The sequence below is a fragment of the Nicotiana attenuata genome, unplaced genomic scaffold (assembly GCF_001879085.1).
Source record: "Nicotiana attenuata strain UT unplaced genomic scaffold, NIATTr2, whole genome shotgun sequence".
NCBI lineage: Eukaryota > Viridiplantae > Streptophyta > Magnoliopsida > Solanales > Solanaceae > Nicotiana > Nicotiana attenuata.
In genome coordinates, this window is record NW_017671984.1 from 36,597 (window position 1) to 58,745 (window position 22,149).

The 22,149-nt window shown below is 37.4% G+C and overlaps 1 protein-coding gene across 1 annotated transcript; it reads right to left on the reverse strand.

Moving 5' to 3' along the window:
- Positions 1–18,151: 18,151 nt before the first annotated feature.
- On the reverse strand, positions 18,152–21,577 carry LOC109211174 (probable LRR receptor-like serine/threonine-protein kinase At3g47570). The gene is made up of 2 exons (XM_019374678.1): positions 18,779–21,577; positions 18,152–18,644 (listed from the first exon to the last, which is right to left on the reverse strand). Exons 1-2 carry the CDS (start codon positions 21,453–21,455, stop codon positions 18,271–18,273), a joined length of 3,051 nt encoding a protein of 1,016 aa, XP_019230223.1. The 5' UTR covers positions 21,456–21,577; the 3' UTR covers positions 18,152–18,270.
- Between the last annotated feature and the right edge of the window lie 572 nt (positions 21,578–22,149).

Sequence of the window (22,149 nt, forward strand, 5' to 3'; positions counted from 1 at the left end):
ATATTTTGGCATTTATTTTTATCCACAACCACCCTGACCCCACCCCTCCCCGCCTCCTCCAACACCCGTTATCCCCACCTATTCGTTGTGCCTATCGCCACTGTCGCTGCCTTCCTCCGCAACTCGATTTTCTCACTGCAGACTTCCCAAGGATAACAAATCCAAGCTCATAAACTTTGGCTATAACTTTCTACTATTATTACATGGATGTAGAATCCAAACAGGAAATTTGAAAATGGTTTAGCATCACGTGTTGTTGTTGGATTTTCAAGCTTGGTTTAGCTTAAAAGAGGGTGAATGGGAAATGGAGGAAAAAATGAAATTTTAATTTTCCCTCCTTGACAAAGGGACATTGTCCTATATTGGAGGAAGAAAAGAATTTTAATGGGTATATATACAATTGCTCTTCTTCTAGCTTTTAAAAAGTTAAGAAGAAGGCAAGCCTCGAGTCGTCGTCGTCGTCGTCGCTCGACTCGGCTTCGGCTTCGGATTTGGTAATATTTGGATTAATATTAAGATTAACGTAATATTATTTTAATCTAAATTAGCCACTTTTGTAACGGTAAATTAACAGACATAACAGACATTCCGAAGAGTTGCATCTCTTTGTTTAAACTCAACATGTTGGCTATAAATAGTAGACCATTCCGTCAGATTTTTCTTACGAAAATTCTGATTTAACCTTCTTCCTTCTGGATTTTTTTTAACAGAAAGAAAGCATTAAATGTGATTTGCTATTGTTCTTTGAGTTCGTTGGTCACTGGGGCTTGAGGTATCGCTACACCAGTGAGGTTATCTATTCTATCCTGGGAGAAAATAATCCTAAACCTCGGGTACTAGGAAGGGATTAAGTTCCTTAAGGAAACATTATGAATTAAGTGGGCTCGGATTAATTTGTGTTCGTCTACATTTCTGATTTTTTCATTGCTACTAGTTTTGAATATATTTTTGAATACAAAATACTAACAAGCTTAAGGAACTTAAATTATTTTTCAGTATTCATCTTATATTCTGTTTGTGGGAGACTAAATCCTAGTGATTTCTACTCTCAGTTTGGAGACTAAAATCTTCAGATTTTCTACTCCTTTTGTATTCAGTTTGAAGAAATAAAATCTTCCACGTGTATTTAATCTGGTTCTGTTATTCGGTTTGAAGATTTTAAATACTTCACCGTTTATTAATTTTGTTTCTGTTTTGTGACTAACAGAAATGACAGAAAAAGGAACCCCTATGGTTGGCTCTACGAGCAATGTTGCTTCTTCCAGTCGTTCTGTGCCACCACCGACTCCGGGAAAAGCCCGGAAAATTTTTCGGGATTTACTTCAAATGGTGGCAACAAAAGATGTTCTTCTATTTGACTACTTTGAGTCTACAGAAGTTCATCAAAGAGGACATTCTAGTTCTTCCAGAATCAACTCCTGAGAATGAACGTTTTGTAGTGACTGAGGCATGGAAGCACTCGGATTTCTTATGCAAGAATTACATTCTTAGCAGACTGAAAGATTATCTTTACAACGTCTATTGTAATGTGGAAACTTTGAAAGAGCTATGGGAGGCATTGGAAAAGAAGTATAAAACTGAGGATGCCGGTTTGAAGAAGTTTGTTGCAGCCAAGTTTTTGGACTATAAGATGGTAGACAACAAGCATGTCATTACCCAAGTTCAAGAGCTTCAAGTTATCATTCATGATCTCATTGCTGAAGGTATAATCCGAATTAATGCTTTTGTTGAAAGTATTAATTTTATTACTAATTACGAATTTTTCATTGAAGGTTTGGTCATTAATGAGGCATTTCAAGTTGCAGCAATGATTGAGAAGTTGCCTCCTTTATGGGGGGACTTTAAAAACTACTTGATACACAAGCGCGAGGAGATGAAAATCGAAGATCTCATCGTCGATTAAGGATCGAAGATGACAATAAAGCTGCAGAAAAGAAGACACGTGGGAACTCAACAATTATGGGAGCAAATATTGTTAAGAATGCTCCAACTTATCCGAAAAAGAGGAAGAAGTCTTCTGGACCAAAAAACTATTCCAGCAAGAAGAAATTCAAGGGAAACTACCACAACTACGAAAAGCTTGGACACAAAGCTGCAGAATGTGGTGCTCTGAAGAAAGAGAAGAAAAAGGGTCAAGCAAATATGGTTGAACAAATGATTATATTGATGACTTGTGTGCTATGTTGTCTGGATGAAACTTAGTGGGAAATCCTAAAGAGTGGTGGATTGATTCTGGAGCCACCCGCCATGTTTGTGCTATTAGAGAAGCATTTGCTTCATATTTACCCGTTGGATCCGACAAGACCATTGAAGGTTATGGAAAGATATTTATGAAGGTGACCTCTAGCAAGGTGGTGACCCTGAACAACGTTTGTCATGTTCCTGAAATAAGAAAGAACTTAGTTTCTATTTCACTTCTTGTCAAGAATGGGTTTAAGTGTGTTTTAGTTTCAGACAAAATTGTAATAAGTAAGAACGGGATGTACTTAGGAAAAGGTTACCATACTGAGGGCCTTTTCAAGCTGAATGTAATGGTTGTTGACAATAATAAAATTTCAGTTTCTTCTTGTTTACTTGAGTCAAATAATTTATGTCATTTACGTTTGGGAAATGTCGATTATAAAACCTTGCAAAAATGATCAATTTGGAAGTATTGCCTAAATTTGAATGTGACAAATCGAAATGTCAAATATGTGTGGAATCTAAGTATGTTAAACATTCTTATAAGTCGATAGAAAGGAATTCAAATCCTCTAGACTTAATTCACACAGATATTTGCAATATGAAGTCAATACCATCTCGCGGTGGAAAGAAGTATTTCATAACTTTTATTGATGACAATACTCGATATTGCTATGTTTACTTATTTAATAAAGATGAAGCAATAGATGCATTCAAGCAATACAAAAATGAAGTTGAAACGCAACTTAACAAGAAAATCAAAATGATAAGAAGTGATAGGGGTGGTGAATACGAATCTCCTTTTGAAGAAATATGTTTAGAATATGAAATTATCCATCAAATAATAGCCCCTTACACTCCCCAATCCAATGAGATTTCTGAAAGAAAGAATCGTTCATTAAAGGAGATGATGAACGCTCTGTTGATAAGTTCTGGGTTGCCACAGAACTTGTGGGAGGAAGCCATTCTTACGGCTAGTCGGATACTAAATAGAGTACCCCATAGCAAAACGCAATCCATTCCATATGAAAAATGGAAAGAAAGGAAGCTAACTTGAACTATTTTAAAGTGTGGGGTGCTTGGCAACAGTGCAAGTTCCTAAACCCCAAAGGGTAAAGATAGGACCAAAAACCATTGATTGTGTTTTCATAGGATATGCGACCAATAGTAAAGTATATCGATTTCTGATTTATAAATCAGAAAATCCCGACATTCATAATAATACGGTTATAGAATCAGATAATAGTGAATTCTTCGAAAATATATATTCGTATAAAAAGGAATGTGAGTCGATTGGTGAAGGATCTAAACGACCTCGAGAAGAAACAAAAGAAAGTACGTCTAATCAGGAGGATCCAAGACGTAGTAAACGTCAAAGAACGTCTACTTCATTTGGACCAGATTTTGTGATTTTCTTATTCAAAAATGAGCCTCAAACATTTAAAGAAGCTATGTCTTCTTCGGAATCATTATTTTGGAAAGAGGCAGTCAATAGTGAAATAGAATCCATATTGAACAACCATACATGGAATTAGTTAATCTTCCTTATGGAAATAAACCGTTGGGTTCCAAATGGATTTTAAGAGGAAAATGAAAGATGATGGAACTATTGATAAATATAAGGCAAGACTTATTGTCAAAGGGTATAGACAACGAGAAGGTCTTGATTATTTTGATACATACTCTCCAATTACAAAAATTACGTCCATACGAACGTTGGTAGCATTAGTTGCTGTATATGGTCTTGAAATTCATCAAATGGACGTTAAGAAGGCCTTCTTAAATGTAGATTTGGAGGAAGAAATCTACATGGAACAACCTGAAGGGTTTGTGGTTCCAGGTAAAGAAAAGAAGGTATGTAGACTTGTTAAGTCCCTCTGGAGTAAAACAAGCACCCAAATAATGGCATGCAAAATTTGACAAAATAATGTTGTCAAATGGTTTCAAGATAAATGAATGTGATAAATGTATGTACATTAAAAATGTTCCAAATCACATAGTCATAGTTTGCTTATATGTGGATGATATGGTGATAATGAGTAATGACATTGCCAACTTAAATGCGACTAAGTGTATGCTAACCAGAAAGTTTGATATGAAAGACTTAGGAGTTACTAATTTAATTCTGGGTATTAAGATCCATAAGACTCCTCAAGATCTGACATTGTTGCAATCTCATTACATTACAGTACTTGAAAAATTCAAGCACTTAGATTTTAAAGTTGCAAACACTCCAATTGACGTGAATCTTGCACTTGCAAAGAACAAAGGCCAAAGCATATCATAATTGGATTATGCTCATGTGTTGGGATGCTTAACGTATATCATGAATTGTACTCGACCAGATATAGCGTGCGCAAGTAAATTGAGTCGATATGCGAGTAATACAGGTCAATCTCATTGGATACCAATGAAACGAGTTTTGTGATATTTAAAACATACCCAAGACTTTGCTTTGCACTACAGTAATTATCCTGCAGTGATTGAGAGGTACTGTGATGCAAATTGGATCACCGGTTCAACTGATTCTAAATCCACAAGTGGATATGTATTCACTATTGGTGGAGGAGCAATATCTTGGAAGTCATCCAAACAAACATGTATTGCCTGCTCTACAATGGAGGTTGAGTTTACAGCCATAGATAAAGACAGTGAAGAAGTTGAATGGCTCCGAAATTTCTTAGAAGATATTCCATTTCGGCCCAAACCATTGGCCCCAATATGTATACATTGCGATAGTCAAGCGGCAATTGAAAAGGCTGGGAGCATTATGTATAGCGGTAAATCTCGTCATATATGATGAAGACATAAAATCGTTAGGCAATTACTCTCCAGAGGAATTATCACGATTGACTATGTAAAGTCAAGCAATAATGTGTCGATCCACTTACGAAAGGCCTAACTAGAGAGGTAGTTGAGAAATCATCGAGGGGAATGGGACTACGGCCGAGAACAAGTCATTATGGCAGTAACTCTACCTAGAAGACTGGAGATCCCAAGATCTAGGTTCATGGAGATTAAACAAAGTTATTAATGACGGTTCAACATTGTCAACTAAAATTTTTTGGTCCATTCTCGTGATGAGACAATGTTCAGTACCAAGGATAAAGCATTAAGGCTTTTTAATGGTTTCTAAATTTGATACGGGATATATCAGATAGTGTATCCACGGGATGATACGTTTAGGAATCACCTAAGTAAGTGTGAAGTGTTAACCGCTTCAAGGAAAATTTGTAAGGCCAGTTCTCTACGTACTTATGAAATCAGGCGGTGTTCATGGCTGAAACGAACACAATAATGAGAACCAAAGACGGTTAAGGTTTGATCGTGTGACTTATGGTTGTCTAGGTATACACCAAAGTTTGATGGTTCAAAGATATCAAATCTACCGATTGACCGAGTATATCTGACATAAGTTCACTTCGGAAAGTTCAAAGAAAAACCTACTTATCCAGATGCGATTAATCCTTGCTTGCGAATCACACAGTTTTCAAGCATATTTCCATGATATAGCCATTTTCCATTCATGTGGGAGATTGTTGGGTTTTTAAGCTTGGTTTAGCTTAAAAGGGGGTGAATGAGAAATGGAGGGAAAAACAAAATTTTTATTTTCCCTCCTTGACAAAGGGACGTTGTCCCATATTGGAGGAGGAAAAGAGCTTTGATGGGTATATATACCATTGCTCTTCTTCTAGCTCTTAAAGAGTTAAGAAAAAGGCAAGCCTCACGATGTCATCATCGCTCACTCGCTCAGCTCGACTTCGGCTTCGGCTTCGGATTGGGATTCGAATTTGGATTTCGTCAAATGATCTAATTGATTGATTAATTTTTTGGACCAAATTTATTTGTTAATATTAAGATTAGCGTAATATTATTTTAATCCAAATTAGCCATTTTTGTAATGATAAATTAATTGTTCTCCGTGTTTTGATTTCCTATTTTATTTTGCATAAATATCCAATTACGTAATGGTTGTTTTTATGTGAACAGTCATAACAGACATTCTGAAGAGTTGCACCTCTTCGTTTAAACTCAACATGTTGGCTATAAATAGCAGACTATTCCCTCAGATTTTCTTCATAAAACTTCTGATTTCTCCTTCTTCCTTCTGCATTGTTTTTTAACACTTAAGACCGGAAGAGGTTGAGACCAGATAAGCGGCAAGAAGAGCATTTGAAAACAGAAAGAAAGCAGTAAGTGTGATTTGCTACTGTTCTTTGAGTTCGCTGGTCACTGGGGTTTGAAGTGCCGCTACACCAGTGAGGTTATCCGTTCTATCCTTGGAGAAAATAATCCTAAACCTCGGGTTCTAGGAGGGGATTAAGCTTCTAAAGGAAACATTGTGAATTCAGCAGGCTCGAATTAATTTCTGTTATTCTACATTTCTGATTTTTTCATTGCTACTTATTTTGAATATGTTTTAGAATACAGAATACTAATAATTGTCCCATTTTTCTTTGCTCATGAGTCTTCATAGTTTGAGTCATTCCAGATTACTTAATCCACTTGGGTTCTTTTCCAACTACACGTAGTCACGTTGTATATATTGTTCTTGTCTCAAGCCATATCTTTTTTCCCCTTAAATTATTACCCTATTATTGTTATTTAAGGATGTTGTGTGTTCTTTAATCGGCTAGGTCTATGGTAAGTCTTTAGTAATATCATATTATTGTTACAATCTAATGTTAGAAGCTGCTGCTAATACTCTTCTTCTCGATTCATCACGGTTTTGTTATCGATTTCCGTAGTTGTAATCCCTACAGTAATGCTTCCACTTTGTTGTTGGAAAAATGAAGGAGGAGCAATTAGAAGATAGTCTTTGAGCAATTGAGTGTGTCTGTGATATTGAAAAGAATTAAAACACAAAAGATGGAGACAAATAAAGTCGTTCACTCATTGTGGAATTCCTGGAGTAGAAGTCGAAGAAGAAAATATGGAATAGGGGTGAGAAGAATGTTAAGATTACAGAGAAGGTCGCCCCTTTCAGCAAAAAATAAGGCTTTCACTCGCTAAAAGAAGGTCAGAATCACATCTTGTGCCATGTCAGCATAGTGTGCTCAATAGATACACTTCTACTAAAGATCAGGTGCTCAATAGGTCATGCCCATAGATTAACTGTCTAAATGGAAAATGTTGTCAAGTTTAAGGGGTATATGTATTCAGCCTTTTTTTTTTCATTTTCACATTGCCGCATAAGCAGCTTTTAAGCTCCACATGCTTATATGTTCTTGGGACTGAGTTCTTCGTATTTCAAAGGCACATTTCAACAGTATTATAAGTGTTCAATAGATAATAGTTTTACTTAAAGCATTTAAATAAAAAAAGCGACAACTTTAAGGACTTGTCTATGTAAGATGAAAGAAAAAGCAATCGGGTGGGGATAAAAAAGGTTTTGGGGAGGAAACTCTGTGCTAGAAAACGATTGCCATAAAATGTAAAAATTTTGCTAGACATTATGAACCAGAAAATAAATAAGACATGAGGCCAAATTTTGTACTACTTATTTCTGCCACAAGGTGTAGATTTTATTATTCTTACTCCCAGGACATGCATTTAAAAATAAGAGAAATTCGCACCACATGACCATTTGGGTGTCAATATGGCTCTTTTTAGGCTAATTTCTTTTCTTATTGCCTAGTTTTGCCCACTTTAGCTATTTTAACGAATTTTCTTGCAACCTGTAGCCCCCCCCCCCCCCCCAATTCTCTTCCTATGCTCTTGCACTTATCATTATAGACTATTCTTTTCTTTTTCATCCTTGCAATTTTTTAGCTCTTTTCTTTAACAGAATTTTTGTTTTTATGGTGGTCGGAGGAGAAAAGAAAGATCATAAGTTGGTGTGACTATATTGAGGAGAAAGGGTGCACGAGACTATCACATGAGAAAGTTAGTTGGTTGTAAGTAATTATCAGATCATTTAATTAGACAAAGATTAGGTAGGTAGATTAGGACAGTTTTATATATAGATTGTAACTACTAGACTTAGGAGAATGAATGGAGATATTCTCGTTTTTCTCTCATCCAGACCTTGAGAGCTCTTTCTAGAATCTTCTCTTTTTCTCCTCCATTTCTAATCTTACAGAACTTTACTTGGATTCTCATTATGGTATCAGCGCACATGATCTAAATCAAAGCTCGTTATATGATTGTTATTCAATTTTTACAAACTAGGGTTTATTGCTTGCGAACATTAGCGATTTGCTTTAATTGAATTTGTCGTTCATAACGATTGAAGAGCAAATTTGTGCTGGAACCAGTACGGGAATGTCTATTGCAGGAACGACCGTATATCACCATCACCCATTATATCTACAGCGACGCGACACTCCAGGTAGCCCCTTGATTTCTATTCAGCTAACTGGATCTGAAAATTATGCATTGTGGAGTGGATCCATAAAATTGAACTAATTGGTAAAAGCAAGCTAGGTTTCGTGGATGAAAGATGTACTAAGGACAAATTTGATCGCTCTTTACATGAATTGTGGGAGAAATATAATGCGATAGTATTTGTAGATTATGAATGTTGTTAGCCCAGGATTGCTTAGTGGAATTGTGTACAAGTCGAGTTTTCATAAATATGGACCGATCACAAAGATAGATACGAAAAAGTGGATGGATCTAGCATCTTCTACTTGCATAAAGAAATTTTCACTTTATCTCAGGGAACCTCCTCTGTCTCAAATTATTTTTCAAAAATGGCAGATCTCTGGGAGGAATTTGATGGCTTAACGACTTGTCCGGGTTGTGATTGTCCAGAATCCAAAAGCTATGTTGAACATTTTGAGTATCAACGATTGTTACAATTTCTAATGGCACTTAATGAGTCATATACTCAGGCTAGGAGTCAAATTTTGATGATGAATCATGTCCCTACTGTAAATAAGGCTTACTCAACGATCATTTCAGAAGAAAGTCATAGGTCCTTGGGGAAATTCACTCATACAGTAAAGATAGCTGAATGAACTGCATTGTTCACTAATAAAGGAGGTGTTAATCCAGGAGGTACCTACAAACCGATGAGATATAATCAATACTGTGATTTTTGTAATTACAAAGGTCACATAAGGGAGACTTGTTACAAGTTACATGAATACCCTACGGATTTCAAGACAAAAAGTAGGACAACTGGATTTCATCAACGATATGCGGCTAATGCAGTAGCACAGGAAGGGCAACAAATGATCAATAGACCTATGACTAATGCAATAGTACAGGAAGGGCAGCAGATGATGAACAAACCTATGGGCAACACAGTGCAAGGTGGAGGAATCATGCTTACTCAGGAACAATATGCTCAGATCTTGAAATTCATTAACAAGGATAATCAGGGTAATCAAATGAAAGACTTTGCAGGTACAATTAGAACTTTTGCCATAAGTGATAGTGTAGAAAATAGAAAATGTATAGTTGACTCCGGGGCAACTATCCAAATAGTTCATAATAAAGAATTGCTAGAGAAGGAGGAAACTAAGTGTATGTCACGACCCAATTCCCATATCCGGTCGTGATGGCGCCTCTCGTGAAGACAAGGCCAGCCAACTAACCCAAATCCTTTCACTAACAATTATTAAACATAAATGAATAGAAGATACAACTTAATGGCATTAGAAACTGTTAATTACTACCCGACGGGGTGTCACAAGTCACGAGCATCTAAAGGAACCCGATTTAACTACAGGGCCAATATTATACAAAAATGAATTTCTGGAAAAAACAAAAAACAACATCCGGTGCCGCGAACGCTGGCGGTCACCTTGCTCAGCTACAATAACAATACCTTCAATCCGCTAATAACCCGCTACCGGGTGAACGATACTTGCAACTGCACGCGAGGTGCAGGGAGTAAAGTGAGTACTTCCAACTCAGTGGTAATAAGAGTAAATAATAACTGAGAGGCAAGAAATCACGTAAGAGCACTCCATCATGCTATATAGGACAGTACAACCCTTTTTAGAAAACAGTAAGACCGTGAAGAATCCTTTAGAAAATATCTGGCTCAATTTAAAAACCTCTTTTGAAAATATCCTTTTACAACAGTCAAGCAAATGAATGCGTATTCAGATAATGCAAGTCCACACATAAGTCAGCCCCTCGGGCACAGCACTCCACTAACAATTAACACCAGTGCGTCTGGTAAACAGTGCAAGAAGTAGCATGAATGCCAATGAAATGAGAGTGTTGAATGTCATGACACGTAGTACAAACAGGAACCGATGCATGAATGCAATGCAATGCACATGACCGCTGCGACGTGCAGCCCGATCCATTTGGGTACCCGCACTCACTGTGGGGGTTCAGACTCCGGAGGGGCTCCTACAGCCCAAGCGCAATATCATCATAGCATCGCTGCGGCGTGCAGGCCGATCCATCCTCAGTCCAGAACATGCAAATGAGCCACTCGGGCAATGTCAAGTAATAGCTTTTAACTCAAAACATCAGAAAAATGCAATTTAAGTCTTTAAACTTTAGCAATATCACTGCACATTTCAAAACAGGGTTTAACTCAGGACTGAAATCATTTAATATGCTAAGTGTCATGAAAACAGTGATAATAATCCCTAAAGGATTCAAATAATCGGCACGAAGCCCAAAACATGGCAATCAACCCAAATCACGATAGCATCAAGTAGGTTTCAGTCAATTACGCAGTAAAATCAACAACCGGGACAGACCAAGTCACAATCCCCAATGGTGCTCTACCCCACGCTCATACCTGGCGTGCAAGTCACCACAATACAGCACTATGATGTGCAAATCCGGGGTTTCAAACCCTCAGGATATCATTTACAAGTATTCCTCACCTCGAACCGGCGAAATCCCTAGCTCGCGACGCCTTTGCCCCTTAAATCGGCCTCCACGCGCGTCGAATCTAACCAAAATCAGAGCGAATACGTCACAATATGCTAAGGGAACAATACCCAATCGAAAACAATCGAAAATTAGCAAGAATCTCGAAACTAGCAAAACCCGAGCCCCGGGCCCGCTTCTCGAAAAATTACGAAACTTACATTACCGGGTTCCTCGTCTCGCCACGAGTCCGTACATACCAAGAACTCCCAAATCCGAGCTCAAATGACCTACCAAATCCCAATTTGAAAATATAAAAACTCAAGCGCTAGCTCTTCCAATTTTCACTCCAATTTCCATGAATTAAAGGTTGATTCTTCAATAAAATGACGTTTCTAGGTCACGAGACTTACCTCCAATCAATTCCCGTCAAAATCCTCTTCAATTTCTACCAAAAAGCTCTTAAGGTGGTCAACAATGGAGGAAATAATGAATGGGGTCGCGGATGAAATAATATAAAAAGCCCTCTGGACGCCCAGGTTTTACCTTACGCGAACGCGGTCAACACCCCCGCGTTCGCAATGAACAAATTCCGTTGACCACAAATTACCTCTACGCGGACGCGACTCCAGGTCCGCGAACGCGATGCTCCAGCTCACCCTCTTACGCGAACGCGTTCGACCAACCACGAACGCGATGCACAAACCAGGCAGGGCCCCAGGCCCCTTCTACGCGAACGCGAAGCAGCCCTCGCGAACGCGATGGTCTGCACAACTCCTCATCGCGAACGCGCTCCTAAGGCTGCGAACACAAAGGCCATTTTCCAGGCCTCTCAAATTTACTCTACGCGTTCGCGACACACCCCACGCGAACGCGATGAACAACACTTCTGCAACAACACAACTGAAAACCTGCAATACTATAAGACCAGAAATGGTCCGATTGACCACCCGAAATCACCCCGAGGCCCCCCGGACCTCAACCAAAAGCACCAACTTATCCCATAACATCACTCAAACTTGTTCCAATCATCAAAACATATCAAACAACGCTAAAACCATCAAATCTCATCGAATTCAAGCCTAAGTTCTTCAAAAACTTCCGAAATGCACTTTCGATCAAAAACCCGACCAAACGATGTCCGAATGACCTAAAATTTTACACACATATCCAAAATCACCTAAAAAGCTACAACAACTCTCGGAATTCCATTCCGACCCTCGGATCAAAATCTCACCTATCAATCGGAGTTCGCCAAAATACTAACTTCGCCAATTCAAGCCTAATTCTACACCGGACCTCCAAAATCAATTCCGACCACGCTCCTAGGTCACAAATCATCCCCCGAAGCTAACCGAATCACCGGAAATCACATCCGTACCTTCTAACTCATAAGTCACGTCCGGTTGACTTTCCAACTTAAGCCTTCGTTAAAGAGACTAAGTGTCTCATTTCTTATCAAAACCAATCCAAATCAACTCTCACACACCACATACCGATAACGAAACGTGAAGAAGCAATAAACGGGGAAAACGGAGCAGTAACACATGAGACGACGGGTCGGGTCGTCACAGTGTACAAAAATACAGCAAAGGTGTATCTTCCTGATGGTAAAACACTAGATATTGCTTGCACATGAGAGTGTAAAATTGGTGAGAATGACACAATTAAGAATGTTTTGTATATACCGGGATTTAAGTATAATCTGTTATTTGTCTCCGAGTTTACAAGAGATCTGAAGTGCTTTATAACCTTTTATCCAGCCTTTTGGGTAATGCAGGACCTTCACGCTGGTAAGGTAAAGGGGATTGGTAAGGAATATGATGAATTATATAACTTGCAGAAGCAGAAAGTCGAGGCAAAAGTTGCAGCTATACACTTATCTAGAGAAACTTTGAAAGAAGAAGATTTGAAGGTTTGGCATGAAAGACCTAGCCATGCTCCTGACAAAATATTGAAGCTGATTCCAAATATGAAGTTCAAGACAAATAATTGTAGAATAAAGGAATACAAAATCTGTTCACTGGCTAGACAGGGAAGATTTCCCTTTCCCAAAAAGGACAAATAAATCTAGTAAACATTTTCAATTGATTCATGTAGATGTGTGGGTCCCTATAGAGTTTCAACTAATGATGGTTATAGATTTTCCCTTACCATAGTTGATCATTGTAGTTGGATGGTGTGGATTTACTTGTTCAGACTGAAAAGTGATGTCATTGTATGTCCGAGAAAATTTTTGGTATCAATAAAAAATCAATTTGGTGTAACAGTGAAGATTTTGAGAAGTGATAATGACATCGATTTTTTCAACTCCGAATGTAAAGCTCTTTTCTAATCTTATGGGATGATTCATCGGAGTTCTTGTGTACATACTCCACAACAAAATGGAGTCGTTGAAAGGAAGCTTCGACACATATTGGAGGTAGGAAGAGAAATTCTACTATAGGGACATTTACCTCTTAAATTTTGGGGTGAATGTGCTCAAGCGACAGTGTATGTAATTAATAGACTTCCCTTATCAGTACTGTCTGGAAAATCTTCTTTTGAGATCCTGTATGGTAAAGCACCATCCTTGCAACATCTGAGGATAATTGGTTGCTTGTGCTTTGCAACAAATGTGACACGAAGTGACAAGTTTGCAGCTACATCAACTGGGGTTGTTTCGATGGGCTATTCAACAACTCAAAAAGGGTACAATATGCTAACTAACACCTTCTTTTTAGTTGGGATGTCAAATTCATGGAACATATATTTCTTTTCCAATTGTTAACAAAAGGAAAGCTGCAAGTCTTTCCTAATGGAGTGTTGTCCAACTATGACACTGTTATTGATAAACCAGGAGCAGAGTTGCCAGTTGATAGGGAGGTCACCAGCTGCAAAGGCACCTCTTTCACCGGGTTGATTGCAATGGTATAAGATATAAGCTTAAAGGAATATATACATGCAAGGTAAATGATAGAACCATGTACTAAGCAGACCGAAGGAAGGGATTTACTGTACAATCTCTGGCCGAGAATCTGTCTCTACCCTACTTTATCCCATCATAGGGGAGTCCTGCATGAAACAATAGTAGAGCCGAATTCTGAGATCACAATGCATAGGCCTATTGAGCCATTGAGGAAATCAACAAGAACAGGAAAGGAACCTGCCAGAATATAGGATTATATTTGTGATAGATCTTCAACAAAGCTCCATACTAAAGTTGCTTGTGAGTATCCAATACAAGCATATTCGTGCCATGATGGCGTTTCACCCAAGTATCAGAGTTTCTTAACCAAAATCACTAATATCAAGGAGCCTCAGAGTTATGAGGAGGCAGCAACAGATCCCAAATGGGTTGCAGTAATGGAACAAGAACTCACAGCTCTTAGAGGAAATAAGACTTGGTCCTTGGTAGACTTCCCAGATGGCAAACTACTAATTGGATGTAAATGGGTGTTCAAGGTAAAGTATAAAGCCGATGACGAGGTGGAGCAGTATAAAGCAAGGTTGGTTTCCAATGGGTACAGCCAACGAGAAAGAGTAGACTACCAGGAAATATTCTCGCCCGTGGTTAAAATGGTGACAGTGAGAGTAGTCCTGGCCTTAGCTTGCACATAATTGGGCCTTGCATCAAATGGACATTTATAATGTATTCCTCCAAGGGGACCTAACGGAGGAAGTTTATATGTCCTTATCTCAGGGATTTCCAGCCAGGGAGAGAAGCAAGTATACAGGCTGCATAAATCCCTGTATGGTCTAAAGCAAGCGACAAGACAATGGAATTTAAAACTTACTGAAGCACTTATCAACTCAGTCTTTGTGCAAAGTCATTTTGACTATTCCCTGTTCACAAAGAAAGCAGACACAAGGGTGGTGATTATCTTGGTATACGTAGATGACCTTATCATAACTGGGAATGATCAGAATCTAATATTAGTGGCAAAGACCATACTACAACGTAGCTTCAAGATTAAGGACTTAGGTGAATTTGAGTTCTTTCTTCGAATTGAAATAGCAAAGTCCAAGCAAGAAATATTGATGAATCAGAGAAAATTTGTATTAGAGTTGATTAATGAACTGGGATTAGCAGGGTCAAAACCAGTTAGCACACCAGTGGAGTGCAATCAGAGGTTTACATATGTGGAATTTGATGAGCATACAGATTGTAAAGGGGATGAGAAGCTGGAAGATGCAGGACCATACCAGAGATTGGTGGGAAAGTTGTTGTATCTTACAATGACAAGGCCAGATATATTTTATGCAGTACATGTCCTGAGCCAATTCGTGCATAGTCCAATCACATATAGAGGTAGCAATTAGAGTTGTAAAGTAGGTCAAGAATGCACCAAGTTTAGGGGTGTTAATGAGCTCAAGACAGTCAACAAAATTCACTGCCTTCTGTGATGCAGACTAGGCATCATGTCCAGTCTCTAGGAGATCTGTGACGGGATATATGATGAAGCTGGGGGATTCTTTGGTGTCGTGGAAATCAAAAAAATAATGTACAGTAACTAGGTGATCGGCTGAAGCTGAGTATAGAAGCATGGCAGCAGGAGTTTCACTAATTCTATGGCTGACAAGATTATACAAGGAGTTGGGTGCAGATGTTCAATTACCAATTGAGTTGAACTGTGATAGCAAAGTAGCAATTTAAATCGCGGCAAACCCCATATTTCACGAGCGGACAGAGCATATAAAGATAAATTTACATTTCATCAAGGAAAGAATTCAATAGGGGATTGTTAGGACAAGATATGTTATGTCAAAAGACCAAGAAGCAGATTTGTTCACTAATGCTTTAGGGAAGACACAACATGAGTATTTGATGAGCAAGCTAGGAGTGCTTAACTTGTTTGCACCACCTAGCTTAAGGGGCAGGGACAGATGCACGCTTATCGAGGGGTATCACGCGACACCGCTTCGCCAAAATTTTGTACTCAGTATATGTATTAATACTATGAGGAAAAGGATAAGTAGGGAAAGAATGACACCACTTGACATAAATTGTCTCTTGGTTCATTGGTTTTGTGCATGATTTTTGCTTCAAGAGGTCAAAGGTTCAAACCTCAACTAGCACATTTTTTTTTGCAAATATTTAAGAGAGCCTCTGTGATTAAAAATTGTGATGAAGTAGAATTGAAGTCACGACCATTTCTACTTCAGACTCAACAAAACCAATAGACTAAAACTATGTCTTGTCTAAAAATATAATGATTAAAGTTATTATTCTCGTTCTTCTATAAATTTCGACACCACTTACAAAAATTCATGCGTACGCCCCTGTTGAGGGGAAGTATTGAGAAAAAAGGGTGCACGTGACTGCCACATGAGAAAGTTAGTTGGTGCAGGTGCGATTCCAGTGTACTTTCTCCTTATTCGCACATGCGCCCTTATTCTCGCATCTGCGAGTCCGCAGAAGCGGCAATTCTCTTACTGGGAGCAGTTTTGCAATTCTACAACCATTTTTGCTCAATTCGTAAGCAATTATTAGATCAGTTAATTAGACAAAGATTTGGTAGGTAGGTTAGACGTATATTAAAGACAGTCGTATATATAGTTTGTAAATACTCGCCTTAGAAGAATGAATGGATATATTCTTATTTTTCTCTCATCCAGACCTTGAGAGCTCTTTCTAGAATCTTCTATGTTTCTCCTTCATTTCTGATCTTACAGAGCTTTACTTGGATTCCAATTAGACTATTATAACATTGAAGAATTACTTTTGCCAATAAGAGAACTATTATATAACACCGAAGAATTACTTTTGCCGATAAGAGAATACAAATGTTTTAAAGAAGAATTACTTTTGCCGATAAGAGAAACAATGAAATGTTTTAAAGAAGAATTACTTTTGCCGATAAGAGAAACAATGAAATGTTTTAAGATAAGAGAATACAACTAAATGTCTTAAAGAAGGTCTTAGAATAGCAGAGACGTGTAATTTGGTCATACTTTGCATCATTTAATGTACGGAAAAAGGTTCAGAATACTCCTAAACTATTGGAAAAGGTTTAAAAATACCCTTCATCCACCTATTGGGCTAAAAATACCCTTCCATCCACCTTTTTGATTCACTTACGCCCTTTGACCGTTAGGTCAATGCTGAATTAAAAATAATTACTTAAAAAAAATATTTTGCAAAATATTTTCGTTTTTTTAAACTAATGCACCAGTAGTCCACTAATCTAGTAAAGTCTTTTTTCTTTTTCAGTTTTTACAAAAAATATATTTTTTTCATTTTTTTCAGTTTTTTTAAAGCATTTTTTTTGTTGTAAAAACTGAAAAAAAGTTGTAAAAACAGAAAATAAATTGTTTTTTATAAAATATTTTCGTTTTTCAGAAAGTGAAAAAAATATTTTCAACAAAATATTTTCGTTTTTGAAAAATATTTTTTTCAGTTTCTTTAAAGCATTTATTTTTGTAAAAACTGGAAATTTTTTTTTGTAAAAACTGAAAAAGAAATTGTGAAAACTGCAAAAAAATATTTTCGTTTTTTAACAAAATATTTTTGTTTTTTAAAAACTGAAATTTTAAAAAAAAAACTGAAAAAACTGGAAAAAAAATATTTTGTTGAAAATATTTTTTTTCAGTTTTTAAGAAACAAAAATATTTTTGTTAAAAATAATTTTTTTTCCAGTTTTTACAAGTTTTTTTTTTCCAGATTTTACAAAAAAAAATTCTTTAATTTTTTTGTAAAAACTGAAAAAAAAAAAGAAGAAGAAGACTTTACTAAATTAGTCTACTGGTGCATTAGTTTAAAAAAATAAAAATATTTTGCAAAATATTTTTTTTAAGTAATTATTTTTAACTAAGCATTGACCTAACGGTCAAAGGGCATAAGTGAACTAAAAAGGTGGATAGAGGGGTATTTCTAGCCCAATAGGTGGATGAAGGGTATTTTTAAACCTTTTCCAATAGTTTAGGGGCATTTTGAACCTTTTTCCGTTTAATGTAAGTGCATAGTGAAATTTAAAGCACTAATGTTACTTTAGAAAAGGGATAGATCATGTTCGTACTGACTGAAAATTCAAATGTTATGCTAGAATGAATCAAGAATTGGGAAAGACTATAATGGAGAACAATTTATAGCTACACAATACCTCCATTTGACTGTCTAGTATAATTATATGGGATACCCCTAAGAGGGGGCGTAGAAGTAATGAACATAGGCTATTCAAGCGTGGCCTTTAAATAGCTTAAGAATCGGACAAGCAAAATATTCTCATATCACATGGTTTTCCAATAGCCAAACCACATTTGTTCAGGAAGTGCTAACATAGGTACATTAATATTCTTCATTCGACAAAACTGGAAATGAAATCACCTGTTTCTGTCTAGTGGTCTTGTCCAAGATGTTCCAGAAATACCATTTCTTATAGACAGCAGTTCAGCAACAACATCGGCAATGTTCATCCTGTCTCTTGCCAATTCTGCAGAGCAAGTAAGCCCTACTCCAAGCACTGAATTCACACACTCCTCAATTTTGTCACGCTTCATTTCGTTGCTTTCTAGAAGTACTGGATCCAATATCTCTAGCAATCTATTTGGAAATGCAGCTAAAACGAAATTATGAAGGTCAAGATCATCTGTAAACATGTCATCAGTAGGCCGCTTTCCTGTGAACATTTCCAGAAGAAGTATGCCAAAGCTAAAGATATCACCAGAGGAAGACACTTTACTGCCAATCCCATACTCTGCATGTTCACATAAATTGCCAACATGAAGTCACACAACAACCAAGAAAAGAAAAGAAAGGTTCTTCCTAGACTAAAAGACTCTATTATGATCATATGACATGACTCAATTTGCATAATAAGATAAGTATTACCAGGAGCAGTATAACCGATCGAGCCTCTTAGAGTAGAAGAGCTTGTCTGTGCACGGGAGAATTCGTCAGTATCTGCTGTAGGAAGGAATTTTGCTAACCCAAAGTCACTAACATGGCCAACCAATTCATCATCAAGAAGGACATTGCTTGGTTTGAGGTCACAATGCACTACTGATTCATGGGACTGGTTGTGAAGATACTCCAATGCACAAGAAACATCAATAGCTATGTTCATCCTTTGGAGAAAGGATAATTTCTTGGTTTCCCCATAAGACATGTCTTCATTTGGGCATGGGTGCAACCAGTCATCCAAACTACCATTCTCCATGTATTCATAAACCAGAGCTTTGAAGTCGTTTCCCTCATCATCAAATCCTGAACATGCGGTTAGTACTTTAACCAGATTCCGATGTCTGAAATTCTTCAAGACTTCACACTCTAACAAGAAGCTCCTGGAAGCTCCTCGTTGTAAAAGGTTAAAGACCTTTACTGCGAATGTCGCTCCATTGTTTTCCATGACTCCTTTATATACAGATGCAAAGCCACCTTTACCTAAGAAATTTGCTGAACAGAATCCATCTGTAGCCTGGTACAGGCTTCTGTAAGACACTTGTACGAGGGAGTGGTTCGTAGAGCTTGCCAAACGCGTCTTCTTTCTTTTGCAACTGTAAAATATTATGAAACAAAAGAGCAAGGCCAACCCAAGAACTCCACAAACTATTGAGATGGATAACTTAAAGGTGGATGTTGGGAAACTCTTATTTGACTCTTTTTGGATACATTTAGGAAGCTGCAGTTGTGGTGCACCCCCACATAGCTTCGAATTTCCAAGCACGGAAATTGCACTTGCATTTTTAAATATACCTTCTGTTGGCAATGAACCTTCAAAGCTGTTAAAAGAAAGATTCAAAAGCTGCAAGTCAAAATCACCCAAATATTGTGGAACTTGACCCGATAGATTGTTGTTTGAGAGATCTAATATCCGAAGACCTCGCAAAGAACTCAATGAGGGGATACTTCCCCTGAAGTAGTTACCTTCCAGCGAAAGTTCTTCCAATCTAACACAACTGCCAAGGGTGCCAGGAATTTCACCAGACAACCTGTTTCCCTTAAGAGTCAATACACCAAGATTCTTAAGATTTCCAATGGCCACAGGAAGAGAACCAATAAATTGATTATGAGACAAGTCTAAATACAATGTCAAGGAAGAAAGGCCAAAAATTTCCTGAGGTATCGAGCTATTGAGGTTATTTTCAGAGAGATTTAATGCCTGCAAATTTTGGCACTGACCCAAACTAATAGGGATACCACCATATAGTTTATTGTGATTAAGGTCAAGCTTGGTTAACAGACTTAGATTTCCAAGGGCTGATGGGATAGTCCCCCTGAATCTGTTATGTGATAAATCCAAAACTTGCAGCTTTTGAAATCTCCCAATATCAGATGGAATGGTACCAATGAATTGGTTATTTGACATTCTAATAGTTGTCAAATTGGTAAATCTTTCCAACCAGCTGGGAATAGGTCCAGATAGATGATTGTTGCTCAAAAGAAATCCTGTGAGCTTAGTTGAGAGATTTTTCATTGGTTCAGGAATCACCCCTGCAAAGTTATTATCATCCAAACCTAATTCTTCAAGATTAGTGGCATTTGTTAAGGACGAGATGAAGCTTAGGTCATCATATCCTCCGCTTCCCAGGAGGTTGCTGGAGATGCTAAAATGACTAAGCTTATACAATTTCTCCAAAGTAGGAACTTGACCTATAAGGCTGTTGGTATCAAGGAAAAGATACTCAAGTTTCGACGAATTTGATAATGAAATAGGGAGTGGTCCTGAAAAAGAATTTTCAGATATTGCTATGTAGTACAAATTAGGAAGAGTGGTTCCCAAGTATGGTGGAAGAGTCCCTTTGAATTTGTTCAGTGAGACAAATATAGTAGTCAAGGAAGAGAGGTTAAAAATTTCAGTAGGAAACTCACCAGACAAGCTGTTATCATTGAAGCCAATATATTCTAGCTTCATCAGGTTTCCTATCTCATTGGGTAAGTGTCCACTGAGATAGTTAGACGAAAAACCAAGAAACAGCAGAGATGATAAGTTCCCAAAAGAACGCGGAATGCTGCCTGTCAGACTGTTTCTTGGAGCTTGTATGAGTTGGAGTTTTGAGAAATAGCCAAATTCAGCAGGAATCCTCCCTATGAGGTTGTTCCAAGAAAGACGAATCTCGACAAGGTTGGAGCAAGCTGATAGATTTGAAGGGATTTCACCATCTAGTGAATTGTTCCTAAGCCATAACATTTTCAAATTTTGTAAACGGCTTAGCTCTGGAGGTATTCCACCAGTAAAGCTATTGTTGTCGAGAAGCAACTCATTCAGAAAACTCAAATTTCCTATATGGGGTGATATTGGACCCTTAAGTTTTTTATGCTGCAGCTTTAAAGATGTAACGTATCCACTGCTGCTGCAGATCACACCTTGCCACTTACAGAAGGGAACGGTTTCATTCCATGATCTCAAGACTTCAAAGGGATCATGTGTTATGGTCTCTTTGAATGCAAGCAGTGATAGTCTGTCTGTTTCATTGTCATGATTTGCAGCAATCACTACATCCAGAAAGCCAAAAATGAGGAAAAATGGGAAAATGTATTTGGCACAAAGACAGAAAACTGACTTCATCTTTGCAACGTCTTAGATAAATGGTGTAGGAATTTGTTATTAGGACCTTATTATAGTGTGACAAGAGCTGGAATACCAAATTGACATGCTGACTGACCATTGATATGTAGGAAAACAAAGTAAATTCGTACATATCTGGTAACAATTAATGTTAAAAAATTTGTCAGTATCTTGACCTGAGAACCACTGTAAGATGATTTAGTGTTTTGAAGAAATTATCCATCATAGTACTATTTTTAAAGTAGCTGCACTGACTGGGAACTCAGGTAATAAAGGTCACCCTAATTGTCACAGTCAGAGTTAATTAGTGTCAAATTTTTAGTCAAAATACAATACAAACTTTGCCACATGTCAATGAAAGTTTGACAAAATCTTGAAAGCCACTTTCCATCTTTTAAAATATAGATCCTTTACCTGCCGTTTCAATTTTTCAAATTGATCCTTCTTTTTAATTGTCCGCAGACATCATTTGATGTTTCAACATTTGTTTCATCAAGCACTGTTCTTAGGCATAATAGTTAATCAAAAAGAAAAAACCAAAAATCTTCACCTTAGTTCGGAACAGCACATAATTAAAACCAACAAATATCTTTTCAGATAACAACAAATATTATTATCTTTATAGTGGAAGAAAGAAAGAATACTTATATCGAAGTTCTCTTTAATTAAGCTGTGAAAATGAGCTCTTACTCAT